At 36.0% G+C, this 13,620-nt stretch overlaps 2 protein-coding genes across 5 annotated transcripts in view; one reads left to right on the top strand and one right to left on the bottom strand.

The window, feature by feature from the left end:
- LIPC (lipase C, hepatic type) overlaps positions 1–2,040 on the top strand; it is a 53,574-nt gene extending 51,534 nt beyond the window's left edge. For 3 of the 4 annotated variants that reach the window (XM_008638025.2, XM_017737838.1, XM_017737856.1), the window contains one exon: positions 892–2,040. In XM_008638025.2, coding sequence (XP_008636247.2) covers positions 892–997 — 106 coding nt within the window. In that variant the 3' untranslated portion in view covers positions 998–2,040. The remainder of the gene's footprint in view (positions 1–891) is intronic. The other variant, XM_017737850.1, reaches the window with a different exon arrangement.
- Positions 2,041–5,281: 3,241 nt separating this feature from the next.
- The window catches only part of ADAM10 (ADAM metallopeptidase domain 10), a 39,006-nt gene continuing 30,667 nt past the window's right edge, over positions 5,282–13,620 (bottom strand). Inside the window, 9 exon segments of the mRNA XM_017736837.1 lie at positions 5,282–7,466; positions 7,469–7,552; positions 8,034–8,160; positions 8,865–9,085; positions 9,370–9,478; positions 10,686–10,869; positions 11,175–11,325; positions 12,208–12,391; positions 13,459–13,620. The exon segment at positions 13,459–13,620 is cut by the window's right edge and continues 1 nt beyond it. Of these exon segments, the coding sequence (XP_017592326.1) occupies positions 7,429–7,466; positions 7,469–7,552; positions 8,034–8,160; positions 8,865–9,085; positions 9,370–9,478; positions 10,686–10,869; positions 11,175–11,325; positions 12,208–12,391; positions 13,459–13,620 (1,260 nt within the window). The 3' untranslated portion in view covers positions 5,282–7,428.

Here is a 13,620-nt window from a genome sequence, read left to right as displayed (position 1 = left end):
TTTTGTTCTTTGCAATCTGGGCAGTGACGTTCAGATACCACTCAAATACTGCCTTAATGTTTAGGGGGGGAATGAAAGATTATTAGGTGGTTCTAAAAGGAGAAACAAAGGACACTCAAGGAAAAGTATTTTCTTCAAAGAAAAAAGGTCTGTCTGCCTTCCTGAGAAGACCAAACATAGTGTATTGCAGAATTAGAAATTTTGGAAATTCAGTAGTTAAAAAAGGTAGTAAACACAAAATATATTTTGACTTCTCTTGTGCTTTGAACAACTGACAATATTTTATCTCCAGGCATCTCTACCTCTTGATGTTTGCGATCTTTGTACACATGATGAAAACTCCTTTGTTAGATTATCTAATGGCAAACACTTGAGATATAGCAGCATAAACTTAAAAAGCAGTTAACGAACAGACCATTATGAGCAATAAAATACCAGATTCCAACATATTTGGGTTCAAATATTTCTGTAGCATATGTAGTTGCTGATGTTAGCATCCTACATAGCTGATTTTTAGCAACCTCCCAGCTAAATACCAGTGACCCAGAGCCCAAATAGTGCAGTTGTAGTGGTAACAGAGTTGAAACAATGTCAGTGCCCCACAGCAATAAAGCCCAGGTGACTGTGAGGGTGTACTGTGGAGATCATGCCCAGTTGACACCAGGGAGACAGAGGCACAATGCACTCAGTACCCAGGAGCTGCCTGCTCCTCTTCTCCTCTGTACCTATGGTCTGGCAGGCAGATACATCTCTTTCCTCACAAGCCTATAAAAACAGTAAGATACCTTCCTGTAAAAGACAGGATAAAGAACTGGCTAAAGAACGGGAGATTCCGGCTAACATTATGCTTTCTAACCAATATCATACTCACATGCTGTCTTTTCTTTCCAGAAAAACATTTTGCCCCCAAAACATTGACAACATTCACCTTCATCCATCCCAAGAGAAGACATTTGTGAGCTGTGAAGATCGCTTCCAGAAGCAAAACAGAAAATGAGCAAGAACACAAAAAGACAACTCCTCTCCAAAATATTCAAAATATGATACATCTAGTAAAATGTTTTAAAAATTCACAGCTACATCAAATATCCTAGCAGTTTCAGAGATGGTGAAAAAATACATTGAGGTATTCAGGTTTTGTGATCCGACAGTAAGCTGAAATACACACTTTGTTCATCTAGGAGCATACTCTGAAAATTATCAACAAGCAGCTTCATCAAGGCAACTGTCAATTTTCAACTGTTAAAGTCTGAAAAAAACATCTGCTTGCCAGAAGTAAAAATATTATTTAACAAAATCATTGCTGTAAGCCTTTGAAAAAGTTAATTTTGTTGGATTTAAGGGAAAAAAATAAACTCAGTTTCCCAGTAAATACTTTGAAATATTAATAGCTGCTACTATCAGTTAAAGCTTTCCTAAATTATTTCCTAATGAAGGGGGAGTTCAATAGTTCATAAAAGAAAATACTACCAAATAGATATAAAAATAAAAAATGCTTGAGCCATAACAACCATATGAAAACCCCAATAATAGTATCATCTAACAATTCTGTAATAAGCTTTGTTCTCTTCGAAAATGTTTTGCTATTTAACTACTTTAATTAAAAAACTGATTTAAATTACTAGCAATTTAATTATTTGAATGATGCTTCACATATTACACAAAATTCTAGCACAACTAAGTTCAGTTAATTTTTTGCATTTAAATCATATTTATCTGTTCAAGTAAGATCTGAGATTTTTAGATTCTAAACCTCTGTATACCAGATTTTGGCATGACTTGAAACTGCCAGAATAAATGAAAATGGCGAAATCTTCAAACAGCTTCAGAGCATAAAACCAAACTTTATAAGGTCAAACATACACAATTCCATTGTTTCCTATGTCAGAAAATATACAACAAAAAGAAACATTACTGTCTCAGATTGTTTTTATTCTATGGTTTGTGCATACTGAAACAGAAATCAATATATATGTATTCATTTGTCACTTTAATGCTAAGCACAAGATTCATTAAAAATTAAGTGTCTTGAACTCTGAATTTTGAATGTAATTTGTGTTCAATATTCTCTAAATGGTAAAAACATGTGCAAGAAAGCACTAAGACCTGGAGCAAAGCATATTTTTTCATAGCAAGATATTGCAGGGAATTTTGAATCAAAATATCTGGATGTTATCAGGAATAAAATAGGATTTATTTAGACAGCCCAACAAACGAACAAGTTGAGCAGATCCTGCAAGCAGTGAACAGTAATCAGATGTTGAATGCAGGCATCTCTGCCAACCATTCAGAATATTAACGTCTAACTTTCACAATCTGTTTTCAACAACTACCATCCCTTTAAACAAACAGGAATATTCAATACAGAATCAGAAAGGCTCACAAACTACAATGGGAACTGAAGCATAACTTAAATCTCAAATGAGAATTGTTATACTTCCTGAGGTGTACATTCCAGAAGCTGTTCCAATATTTAAAATGGCTCCTAGGAGTAGCATCTTGATTAGATAAATATTTATATATTTAAATACAAATTCCATACAAAAGAATCCTTAGGTACTCACTGAAAACAAAGGTTTGTGATCTGAAAGATTTTGTTCAAAGAAGGAAACTGGTCTTTTAAACACAAAAGTATTTCTACCTTCAGTGTCAAAAATTACAATTTAAATGATTAATTTCCTGCTTCAGGTTGCTATCCCAAATATTTAAAGTTTGCAACATAATTATTTTATGAGAGCTCTGTAGTATGTTCTGTGTTTGTGTAAGAATCAATTGCTTAAATACAATAGCTGAGTCAAATCAGGAGCATACACAGAAGGCAATTTCAACCAAAAGTATCTGAGAGTTAGGTATGCACCAAGGCCTTTTTTTGGTTGTTTTACATTTGTAGTAGCTATAATCCACTGGAGAGACTCAATTGCTAGAGAGACCCAGTGACAGCATTTTTAGGGGCACGAAGTTACAGTGGATCATGTCCTGCACGATAACAGGTAAGGAACAAATGACAATGTGGCCATTTTAGTTTTCCAAAGCACAATGAAAAATGAGAGTAAACAGTGCAAGCATGTATGGCTAACTCAAAATTAGGCATTTCTTCAGATTGTTTCTAGAATTCAGTTGTTGCTTTGGCAAAAAGCTAAAGACCTGCCACTTACTTCTGTTTCAGGGTTTTCTTTTTTTATAAAATACTTGTCTATTTAGAGAATAATTTAAATACTGTCACTGAAATTGCATTTACATCAGTTATCACCAACTTTCTAAGCTATGAATTTCGTAAGCTTCCTGAACCAAATCCTACCCCCTACTCCTCAAAAAAAGCTTTTTTCAGAAGATACTGAAGGATGACAGAGCAAGAGACAAAGGCTAAAAAGAATTGGGCTGTACTTCTCCTCCAGTACAGATACAACACTCTTAGAAACATTTCAACATTGCATTTCATTGCAAGAATTGGCATTTCTTGCAAATTACTATCACTTACTTGGTAAGAAGGCTGATAAAGGGATCTAAACTTCAAGAGAAACAGGCATTACTTCAGGAAAAGCAGGTGGAAGAAGAGTCAGAGGTGTCTACAGTGTGCTGAAACTCAAGAAATGGGGATACTGCAGTTTTTTTCTGGTTTTTGTGAAAAAAACATTCTCCTGTTCAACTGAGAGAAGCTGGTATATCCTCAGATAAGACAATTTGAAAGCTTTTAAAAAGTAGGAAATTAAAAGAATATTCAATATTTGAACTCTTGCAGATATGAAGATACTTCTTCTGATGCCATTTTCACAAATCCAATATCCAAATTCTGTCCCTCTGCTTTGACAGCCATTACAGTAATTTCTGATATAAAAGTGAAATACAGCCCAAGCTGCAATATATTCTGAGTGTCACCATGCCTGAACATAAAATTGAAGTCATACCTAAATTTCAAGTGCCTATAGTGTAGTGGTGCCTTACTTTGTGCTCATTGGAATTATTCTCACTCCATACAGCTGACTTGAGACCTTGGAAGCCACCAGGTGCCTACTCCTGTCAGAGCATGCACAGCCCAGAATGACAGAATGGCTGCTGTCCTTTTCATCACCTATCTGTAATAATGAACCTCCAATATTCAGAAATAAAGACCTGTTCCTTCCTTTTTGTGTTTTTCTTGAAAGAAATATTGGAACACTAATTAAAACTCAAATTACATCAATGACTTACAGTCTGTATGGTATAGTTTCATTGCTTAAGAGGACTTTGCTGCCCTTGTCATACTCACACCATTCTGACTACGCTATATATGCTTCTACACCAGAGGTGAATGTACACATTTAATACCCAAAACATTAAGAAATGCAAGATGAATACATTAATAGGTACAAATAAGGATTATTATGTCAAATATTAGCTAAAAAAATTATGTACTGATTTGTTTCACCTGTATTTTAAAATATAGGTGAAACTTGTATTTGAGCAGCTTAGGCATTATTTCCACCCCTCTGGGCTGTGTTCCTACAGAGAGATTTAAACACAACCACCACCACCTCTATTTGGCACCTTTGGTGAGGATGAGCAGAAGGGCTCTGCTCCAAGTGATTTTCCTTTAATGCCCTTTGCACAGACAGTGCTATTTAGCTACAGGGAGAAGCACTTCTATAAAAAGTCACAGGGGGTGGTGGGGGAGGCATTGTGAGGAAGGAACTCTGCGTATGCTTGGATAACATCAAAGTCCACCCTGCTCACTTCAGGAAACAGATGTCTGAGCAGGCCACTCTCAACAAACAGCCCTAAGAATGGAAGAGTCACTGGCAGGACCCGGCTTTTAAAAGCAGTCTTATCACTTAAATCAAGCATGCAACACACACAAAAACCCAGAGATCAAGCTTAGCAGTTTTAAAATGCCTTGCAAAAAGCGCGTTTGCTCCTTCTGTAAGTCTCATGCATTCAGAGTATTGCATATTAAATCCAATATTCCTCTCCAAATATATTTTCAAAGGTATCGATCAGTAACTACGGTGCCAGGCTTGAACATCCCATCCCACTAGCACCTAGTTTTCATTTTGAAGGTAAGAAAAGTTTTATTCCTGTGACCATATAAGTAATTTAAAATTAATTTCATGGCTTTCCCTAAACAGGTTACACAAACACATTTTTTCTTACGTAACCGCATGATGTTAAAATTGAGAGGGGCACTTTGAGAGAGACAGTACAATTACATTTTGGCATGACAGTAAAAGCCAAAAATTAAGCAAAGTGGAATCTGTGTATTCCTCTTTGCTCTCAGGGTTCAACAAGTAAATGGATCTTCAGAAGATGATTTCATCAAGTCTATTTATTAATGCATTTCAAGTTTCAAAAAACCTTACATATCTTTGCACAATACTTTATTTTTTGCATTTTTTAGTAAAAATTTCCAAAGTGAACAAAAAAGAGACTGTATAAAACACAGTGGACATGAAATCGACAGTAGTATTTGTTTCATTGTCTTGAACTTTCTTTCGGCTTTACCACATCTTGACTTGCAGTGGAGAGTTCAGTGCACATTTCTGTTTTCAAAAAACACTTAACTTAGACTCAAAATAAAATAGGGCAGCATTTGTCTGCCAAAATCCTACCACAGGATAACATTACAGGCAAAAAATTTACATGTTCCAAAGTCTACCACACTCAAGAAGTTACTAAGAACTCTTGCTGAATAGAAGTCACCATTTTAGAAATGCAAACCCACTTCCAATCTTTGCACAGTCTTAAAACAAATGTATTTAAAATTACTTAAAAGCAACTACATACACTTCTAACTAGTTAAGATCATTTAGAATTATTTATATCGTCTATTGGACCTGGGGTTTCATGTACAAAATTTGTCTCTAAACCATGTACAAAAAGCTGTATTTTGAAAAAGTTACCACATACTGTACAAGTTTACAAGGAAGAGATCCCATTATATTCTGTAACATTTTTGGCCTTGCTGGCTTGCGTCACATTATGAAAATGATTGTGTAAACCTTATACTCTTAAAAAACAAAACAAAACCAAAAAAAAAAAAACCAAACAAAGGACATCTGTCCAACCCTTAGTAAATTTTCTCCTAAGCAAAGCCAGGAAAATTATAGCCATTTGCATCTCTAATTAGCTTGGTGCTTTTGGGAAACAAGCAATAAATACATCACAAGCTTAAACATTTTGTAATGCCCCCTTTCATCTCCTGCATAGCAGTAAGCACCTTAAGACATCTTTTATTTAATCTTCAAAAATGCCAATTATTTACATTCGTAATAAAAACTCTGGAATGGGACATTGTGCTGTTGAACTTCACTACTGATATAAATGTGGGAAAATTGGTAGTCCTAACTACAGTTTTAACGCTGCCACAGTAGCTGGGCAAATCACTACTTTAGTGGTTATCAATCAACAGTATCATGCTGAAAAGTTATCCAAACACTTGATAAATTAAAAAAGAAAATAAAAAACTACAGCTTTTCTTTCTTTCCACATCCCTTAGAACATGAACTTGATTACCAAACTGTAAGAACATCTGAACAGCCCAAATAAAGTGGTTGCAATTTTTAAAACAAGTTGAATAAAGGCAGAACTTTCTAATAAAGCATGGAAATATTTGATCAAACTATTCATTATTTCACTGAATAATCAGACAAATTAAAAATATTTATGCTGAGCTACAAGGAAGACACTTACATAAAACATTTTTGAAACATTCTGACATTTGCAAAGTTTGCAGAACACCTGTTAAATCTCTCTAAGACCATCCAGTCTTGTATGCTGTGTCTTAGCAGCTGTTGGATAAAGATGAAATGAGTGCTTGAAACAACTTTGATAATGATAAAAAAAGTGTGATTGGATTCAAAATTGCTGTGTAAAGCATCACAGGACCCTTGACCATTACACACCATCATCCTCTGTTATCCTGAGTATGTCAATTAAACAGTAATTTCTTCATTAATAGCGGAAAAGTTTTATAATACAAAGAAACATCCATATTGCAATTCTCTTGTTTACAATTGCACACAAGTACGGGTGTACGTTAGAAATACATGTCTGCATATAACAATGTATATACATTGACAAGTAATGTCTCCAATGCTGAGGTGGTCTAGCTTCCTAGCCTTGTCTGGCAGTTGAAAAATATATATTTTTCTCAATTCTTGAGTAAAAGTTTTACTACAGCCATATTTGCCTGCAAGTGAAGAAAATGCAGCAATGAAGAGCACAGAAGGGGGAAAGAATCATGATATGCTAGGACTTTGTGCCACTAAATTAAAAATATTCAAGAAGAACATTTCTCTTCTTTTTGAGCTGGAAGATTCTCTCATTAAAAATTAACCACTTCCACTTGTTTTGAGGGCATATCATGCTTTTTGTTTCCTCTTCAATTTTTGAGAGTTAGGCTGGGGACAATGACTTATTAGGTTTTCTTTGGAGTGAGTTTTCCCATTGTAGGCACTAGGAAGAACCAAGGCAAAAAGCTGCAGTCAGCGTCTCATATGTCCCATCTGATAACTCTCTCGGGGCCTTTGCCGCTGTGGGGGCTGAGTGGTTTGTGGTGGTCTCCTCCTTTTTAAAGTGCATGTTTCAAAGAAAAGTAGCCATTATTAAAATTAATTGTAAAAACTCAAGTTATTTCCAGAAGTATTGCCCTGGCCATGCAAATTAAATACAACTGTTTTTCTGGAAGGCTTCAGATTTAAACCTGCAAAGTTTTAACTAGATGAGTAACTGCATGGAGGACATACAGAATACATTTCAGGATCTCAACAGTAGTTCCTTGAACAGGCCAATTCTTACAAAGTGTAGCATGGAATAGGAAATAAAAGCAACTCTGACACTGGAAGAAGTCTTCAAAGCTTTCTTTTGATATACATATTATGTTATAGGAAAATAAAGCAAGAATTAGATTTTCATGAATTGTTTCACTGGCATCAATTCCATTTGTAGTTTCACAGTGCCAGTGCCAGACTAAGAACTATAGGTAGAGACACCTGAAATTTCTCTTTAGAACAAAACACCTGAGGAGAAAACATTTCCCTATAATTAGCTGGAGTACTCACCTGGAAGTGGTTTATGAGGAGGCAACTTTGGATTACTGCTTGGAGTATGAACACTGCATATCTTAATGAAGCCAGCCATTAGCATGATTAATGCAATTCCCATAAGCAACACTGCCCACCAATAAGCCTAAAAAACAAAACCACAACAACAACAACAACAAGATTTTGTGGGGGCTGGCACACATGCACAAGAGACAGAGGACACTGAATATGGCTTTTCACTGCGTTTTAGAAGTCATCAAAAAGCTTTTCTGAAACATCACTGAGAATATGCGACCATAACAGTTTAAAGACTGTCCCCAAACTTCTTCCACAGAAAAGCCCCAATACTTCCCTTCCAGTATCAGAAGGGTACTTCACAGAAGATACACTCCAACAGAGCTGGATAAGCCTAAAACAATCTATAGCTTACACAAAATTGCCTATGCAGCTCTCCAGTGTTTCACTCTAGCTCTTCTTCCAGTACATTATTATTAAAGTGTCATCCAGCACAATAAAAATGATGAATGCTAAAGACCAAAATATTTAGTTCTTTAAAAGAAGTCATAGCATTCAAATATGAAGAGTTAAAACATGAAAGAACAGTAAACTAAAAATGTGAATGAACAGAGGTAATAACAGATACTATTAATTTGTTTGTTATTTGTTTCCATTCCCTTCAACCTAGCAAACTTACTTGTTGCACACAGGGTGCTTACAGAAAAACTAGTAAAAGGGCTAATTATATTTTGAAGAATGCTGAAGCACTCTGCATATAGAGCAACACTTAACTATGAATCTTGATTACCAAGAACATTTCATATTAGACTTGTTATATAAAAATAGACTTACCACAATCCATTCTGCAATATTTTCATATAGTTCTGGATTAAAAATGGCTTTCTTTAATCTAGCTAGAGGGCCATCAGCATCTACTAGCCGACACCTCATAAACACATCACAGTAGCCTTTGAAATCATTACAGGGAGATCCAGGTTGCAAAGTAATGGTTTCAAGATGAAAGTATTCCTGCCATCGGCTCCAGGCTGTGCTTGCACAAGTAGCTGGGTCCACTGAAAAGTGAATACGAATTAATCAAACCATTATTGTATTACAACATCTGTGTACAAATACCCACCCTAGTATTCAATTGTTCAAAATGCTTTTCTAATAATCTGTAAAAACGCAAAATACATTATTTTCTAAAAAATACAATGCAATGTCTGTCTGAAACTACATATGAAAAAAATTCTCTCAAGCTCTCAAGCTAACAAAAACTCAAGTCCAAACACCATGAGCAAATGATTTCTCAGACCCCTCCTGCTCTATTTACACTTATGATTCAGACAAATCTTACTTTTTCTCATGCAGCAGACATGGCACAGTTCTCTATCATCCTTGCCATCTGAACTAGCACATGTACACTCCTCCAAACCGTGCTTCTCACAGATAGAGCCGGCACATTGCTGTGGGAGACAAAAGCACAACACCACAAAAATCAATTTCACTTTTAAGCACACCAACATTAGGAAAGATATTAAAAATTAATATCTGAAAGCATAATCATAGGTCTAAATATGCTTATCAATAAAACCAACTGCTTCAATTTTTTTCTAAAGCGTATAAATGAAAAATTATTAGAGTTTTTCAACTTCAATATTTTGGCATATTTTCTTGTTTTTTAGAAGGCGATTTACCCTATTTTATTTTTTAACACAGTATCTTCTTTTATAGCCTCAGAGTACCCTGCAAAACACACACAGCACTACAGTTCACACTGAAACACGACTACTCAAAACCATGGTTAGAAAAATAAATCAAACACATGTATTCACAAATAATTCTCTAGGAAAATAATAAAAATTAATGGCAGAAAAGAGTCTGTATTTAATTTCACTGTGTGAGGATCCTTCAAACTCATAGTTCAGTGTATTTATAACCTTGTTTCAAAATCAGTAACTATACAAAGACAATTCCTCTATCTTTAAGATGGCTATAAATTAGCTGAAAAATATTACAAGCAGTATTTGATTAAAAACCTGGACTGTAGAAAACAGACTAGAGCAACACAAGTTACAGGTCTTTAAGAGGATGATTTTTGCTTGTGTGTGCTTTCAAGTAAACACAGATCAGCTTATAAGAGACTTCCCATCAATATTTCATAGCAACTGCCATGTTTCCTTTAACCCCGGAAACTAATGGCATTTCAGAATAATTTTAATTCCATATGCTTTCACATCAGTGCTGTATGTACATGTTTGGAGGAACTGTGTATTGCCAATAAACAATACTGGCAATACACAATTCAACAAATTCAACCTCTGTTGACAGTCTATCCAGTTTTCTAAGTCAACAGAATTACTTCACCAAGCCTGAAGAAAAATGAAAAGGTGGAACCAGAAAAGAAAACACTTTCATAATCCTGATTTTTACAAAAAACTTTAAATGTAACTTTCTCAGACAGTATAGCTACCTTGGGACTTGTTACCTACTTCTTAATCCTTGGTGTACTTTCACTGTTATTTTGACTGACACTAATAAATCAAACATCTGTACTGAAAAAACGACTGAGCTTGCAGTCCTCTGCAGTAAGTATACAAACCGCATTAATTCACAATACAGTGCCCTGCAATAAACAACATTAGCAGATACATAAGACTGTAAAAACCATACCCCCTTTATGCAAACTTGGGTGTTCCTGTTGCACACTGTGAAGTTTTCTTTGGGTTCAGATACAGGACAGAGAGCACTGACACCATTACACATTCCTTCCTTAGCACAGTCGGAATCATTCCGACACTTATCTGTCCTCGATTTGAAATCACACTGGGCAGTGCAACACGGGCCTTGGCTGGGGCTGGAAAGAAACACAAATTGTGGATGCCAAGAAAAAGCATGAACCATTCCAAATGAACTATTCACCCTGAAACCTACTCCACCAGTCAAAAAATTTCTGATTTGTGCTAATCAAACTGTGACTTGAAAATAATTTTTCCCATGCCAAAATTATGCTTATGAACTTCTCACTTATTTTAAAGCATTTTAAACAAAATCAGTATTTTCATAAAAATGCAGGTAAGCAGATTCAGATTCTGAAATACCCATCAGAGTTCCCACTAAATGCCCAAAATTAAAGTGTAGTGTAACAAACATGCACCATACCTGCAGTTTTTGCCTGGTTTTAACTTGCATTTTTTATCTTCTGGTTGGTTTGCATCGTAACAGCATTCATCTTTACACTGGTCACTGTATCCACAATCACACTGTTCTCCTTGCTCAACCAGTCCATTACCACAGATGGGCTGCCCAGACTCTGAAAAATGCCAGTATATTTATGTACAAAGCAGTACAAAGAATATGCAAATACTTACAAACCTTAACAAGCATCCAGCTAATCACAACTGAAAGAGCCTGGTCAAGCTGGACTTCAGACTACAGCTCAAGTCAACTTGCATTACTGCTTGCCACCCAGCTTAGTCATTCCCACAATTCATACAATTTTAAGCCTCTGAGTAAAAGGTTTTGGCTGATAAGAGTGGGAGTGTAAGAACAAGCTTTCTGCTCAGTCCCCAAAGGAGCTGCATCCTTTCCTGCACTACCGCCAGAGGACCTTAAGGCAAAGGCACTGGTACTGGGGTGAACTTCTCCAAAATCCAAACCTGAGTAGATGTGCAAACCTACGTGAGCACAGACTCACTAAATTTGTGAGAGCTCACACATCAGACTCCAGGAAGAAAAATTAATGCAAAATTGTTTTAAATGTCTAAATAGGATTCCCAGTAGTTTAGTATGTGCTCCTTACCTCTAGTCCCAATGAACATGACTGAAAACAGTCTGACCCTGTTCGTTTACTCCCTCCCACCAGGCATTTACAAAGACAGAGAAGAGCCTCCCCCAGCCTTCTCTGCTGCAGACTAAACAGGCTCTCTTGGACTCTCCTCATATGTCAGATGCTCCAATCCCTTAATAATCCTTGTGGCCCTTTGCTGGACTTGCTCCAGTATGTCCTGCTGTTTCTGTGCTGGGCAGCCCAGAACTTTACATAGTACTGGAGATCTCAAATTCAATTCTTTACTTGCAGAATCTTTCAGTAAATTAAAAAAAATAAGATAAAGAAAAATAAATAAAAGAAATTTTAAATTAAGTACTACAGTAATATCTTAGCCATTCTGCTTTCAGGAGGATTAATACATACCAACAAAACAATTATTTCTCTTTTTCTCTAGAACTTGGCTGATATTTCGAATACTACAGATTGAGAACTTATTGTTGTTAAGTTTGTCCCCAGACGTAGCTCTTGCATACATGATGTAATTGCCATTTTCCTTCTGTCCCAAGTTCTTGGACTCTCCAGGAGTGCACTCCATTCCAGAATCATGCTGCAAAACAAATATTTTACAACTATCTCAATCATGGCAGGTGCAAAAGTAACCTGGATTTGGTAGCCTGAATGCAGAATTAAAAAAACAATAAACCACCATCTTATGCTCTCAGTTTTCTTTCAATACAAAAACTACATGTAAACTCAAGGTTTGATTTTGGGTTCTCTTTGTTCTGTTGTTGTTTGTTTTTTTTTCCCCAACACAACAGTAGCAAGTATCTAATTTCTTAAGTTTCATCATATTTGTATGCTTGGTAATGTACCCCCAAAGTGCATATCCCAGAATGAATACTGACTTGGAAAAGCTGCCATCTCCTAAAAAGAGTGGCTTTATGATCACAAAAGGGTAATCAGCAGTCTCTGGAATAAAAGCAGGAGTAGTTAACAGAAACCACAGTCCATTCCTCTTGTTTTCTTTGAGGGAGGTACAAAGAGAACTTCAAAACAGAGCAGGAGTCTGTCAGTCAGGGACTACATCTACAATATCCAGCATGAGGAATGAAATGCATTCCACACTGGCAAAACAAAAAGCCTCATGCTTTCAAGCTTGCCACAAACAAGTTGCATCCCTAAATAACTGTTCTGTAAAGTTCTGTTCAAAAACATTCTTCTTGTTATCTTAATTCCCTCCACTTAGATAAACTTCTAAATATAAATAATCTAACATAAACATGAGCCATTTGTTGAATAAAGTGTCATCTTAATCAATTTTGCAGTGCTTCTTCCTCCTCTCCAGGATGAAGTACAATACATTTAACAAGATGCGTGTGACTCTACTCTTCATAAAGACAGGGAAGTATTTAGGGAACAATAATAGAGCACCTTTGTAAGGGATTGAACTAATATAAATAAACAATTCACAAAATGCACTATTGCACCAGTGCTGTCAAATAATCATAAAAGGGCTCAGTTGCCATCCATTTTGTTTGTATACAATGTACATGCACATATGCTCATGGAGTCAGGATTCTACTTTCCTTGTTTATAAGAAGTAAAACTTCGATTTGTAAATCACGCCCTTTGAAATGGCTGAGAATGAGTTAACAGATCACCAGTAATACTTACAGGGGAACCAAAGTTATGCCCAACCTCATGTGCAAAAGTAATGTGAGAAACCTTGGGGGGCACATGAGAGCCATAGTTCTGGACAGTGATGATTCCAGTGTTCAGAGACTTCTTCTTACCATCCGAATACAATTTGCTTTTTTCACATATCCCACCAGAGCT

This window comes from Corvus brachyrhynchos, unplaced genomic scaffold, assembly GCF_000691975.1.
Source record: "Corvus brachyrhynchos isolate BGI_N302 unplaced genomic scaffold, ASM69197v1 scaffold200, whole genome shotgun sequence".
NCBI lineage: Eukaryota > Metazoa > Chordata > Aves > Passeriformes > Corvidae > Corvus > Corvus brachyrhynchos.
The sequence above is the reverse complement of the archived record's forward strand: the minus strand, read 5'-3'. Positions and strand labels throughout refer to the sequence as shown.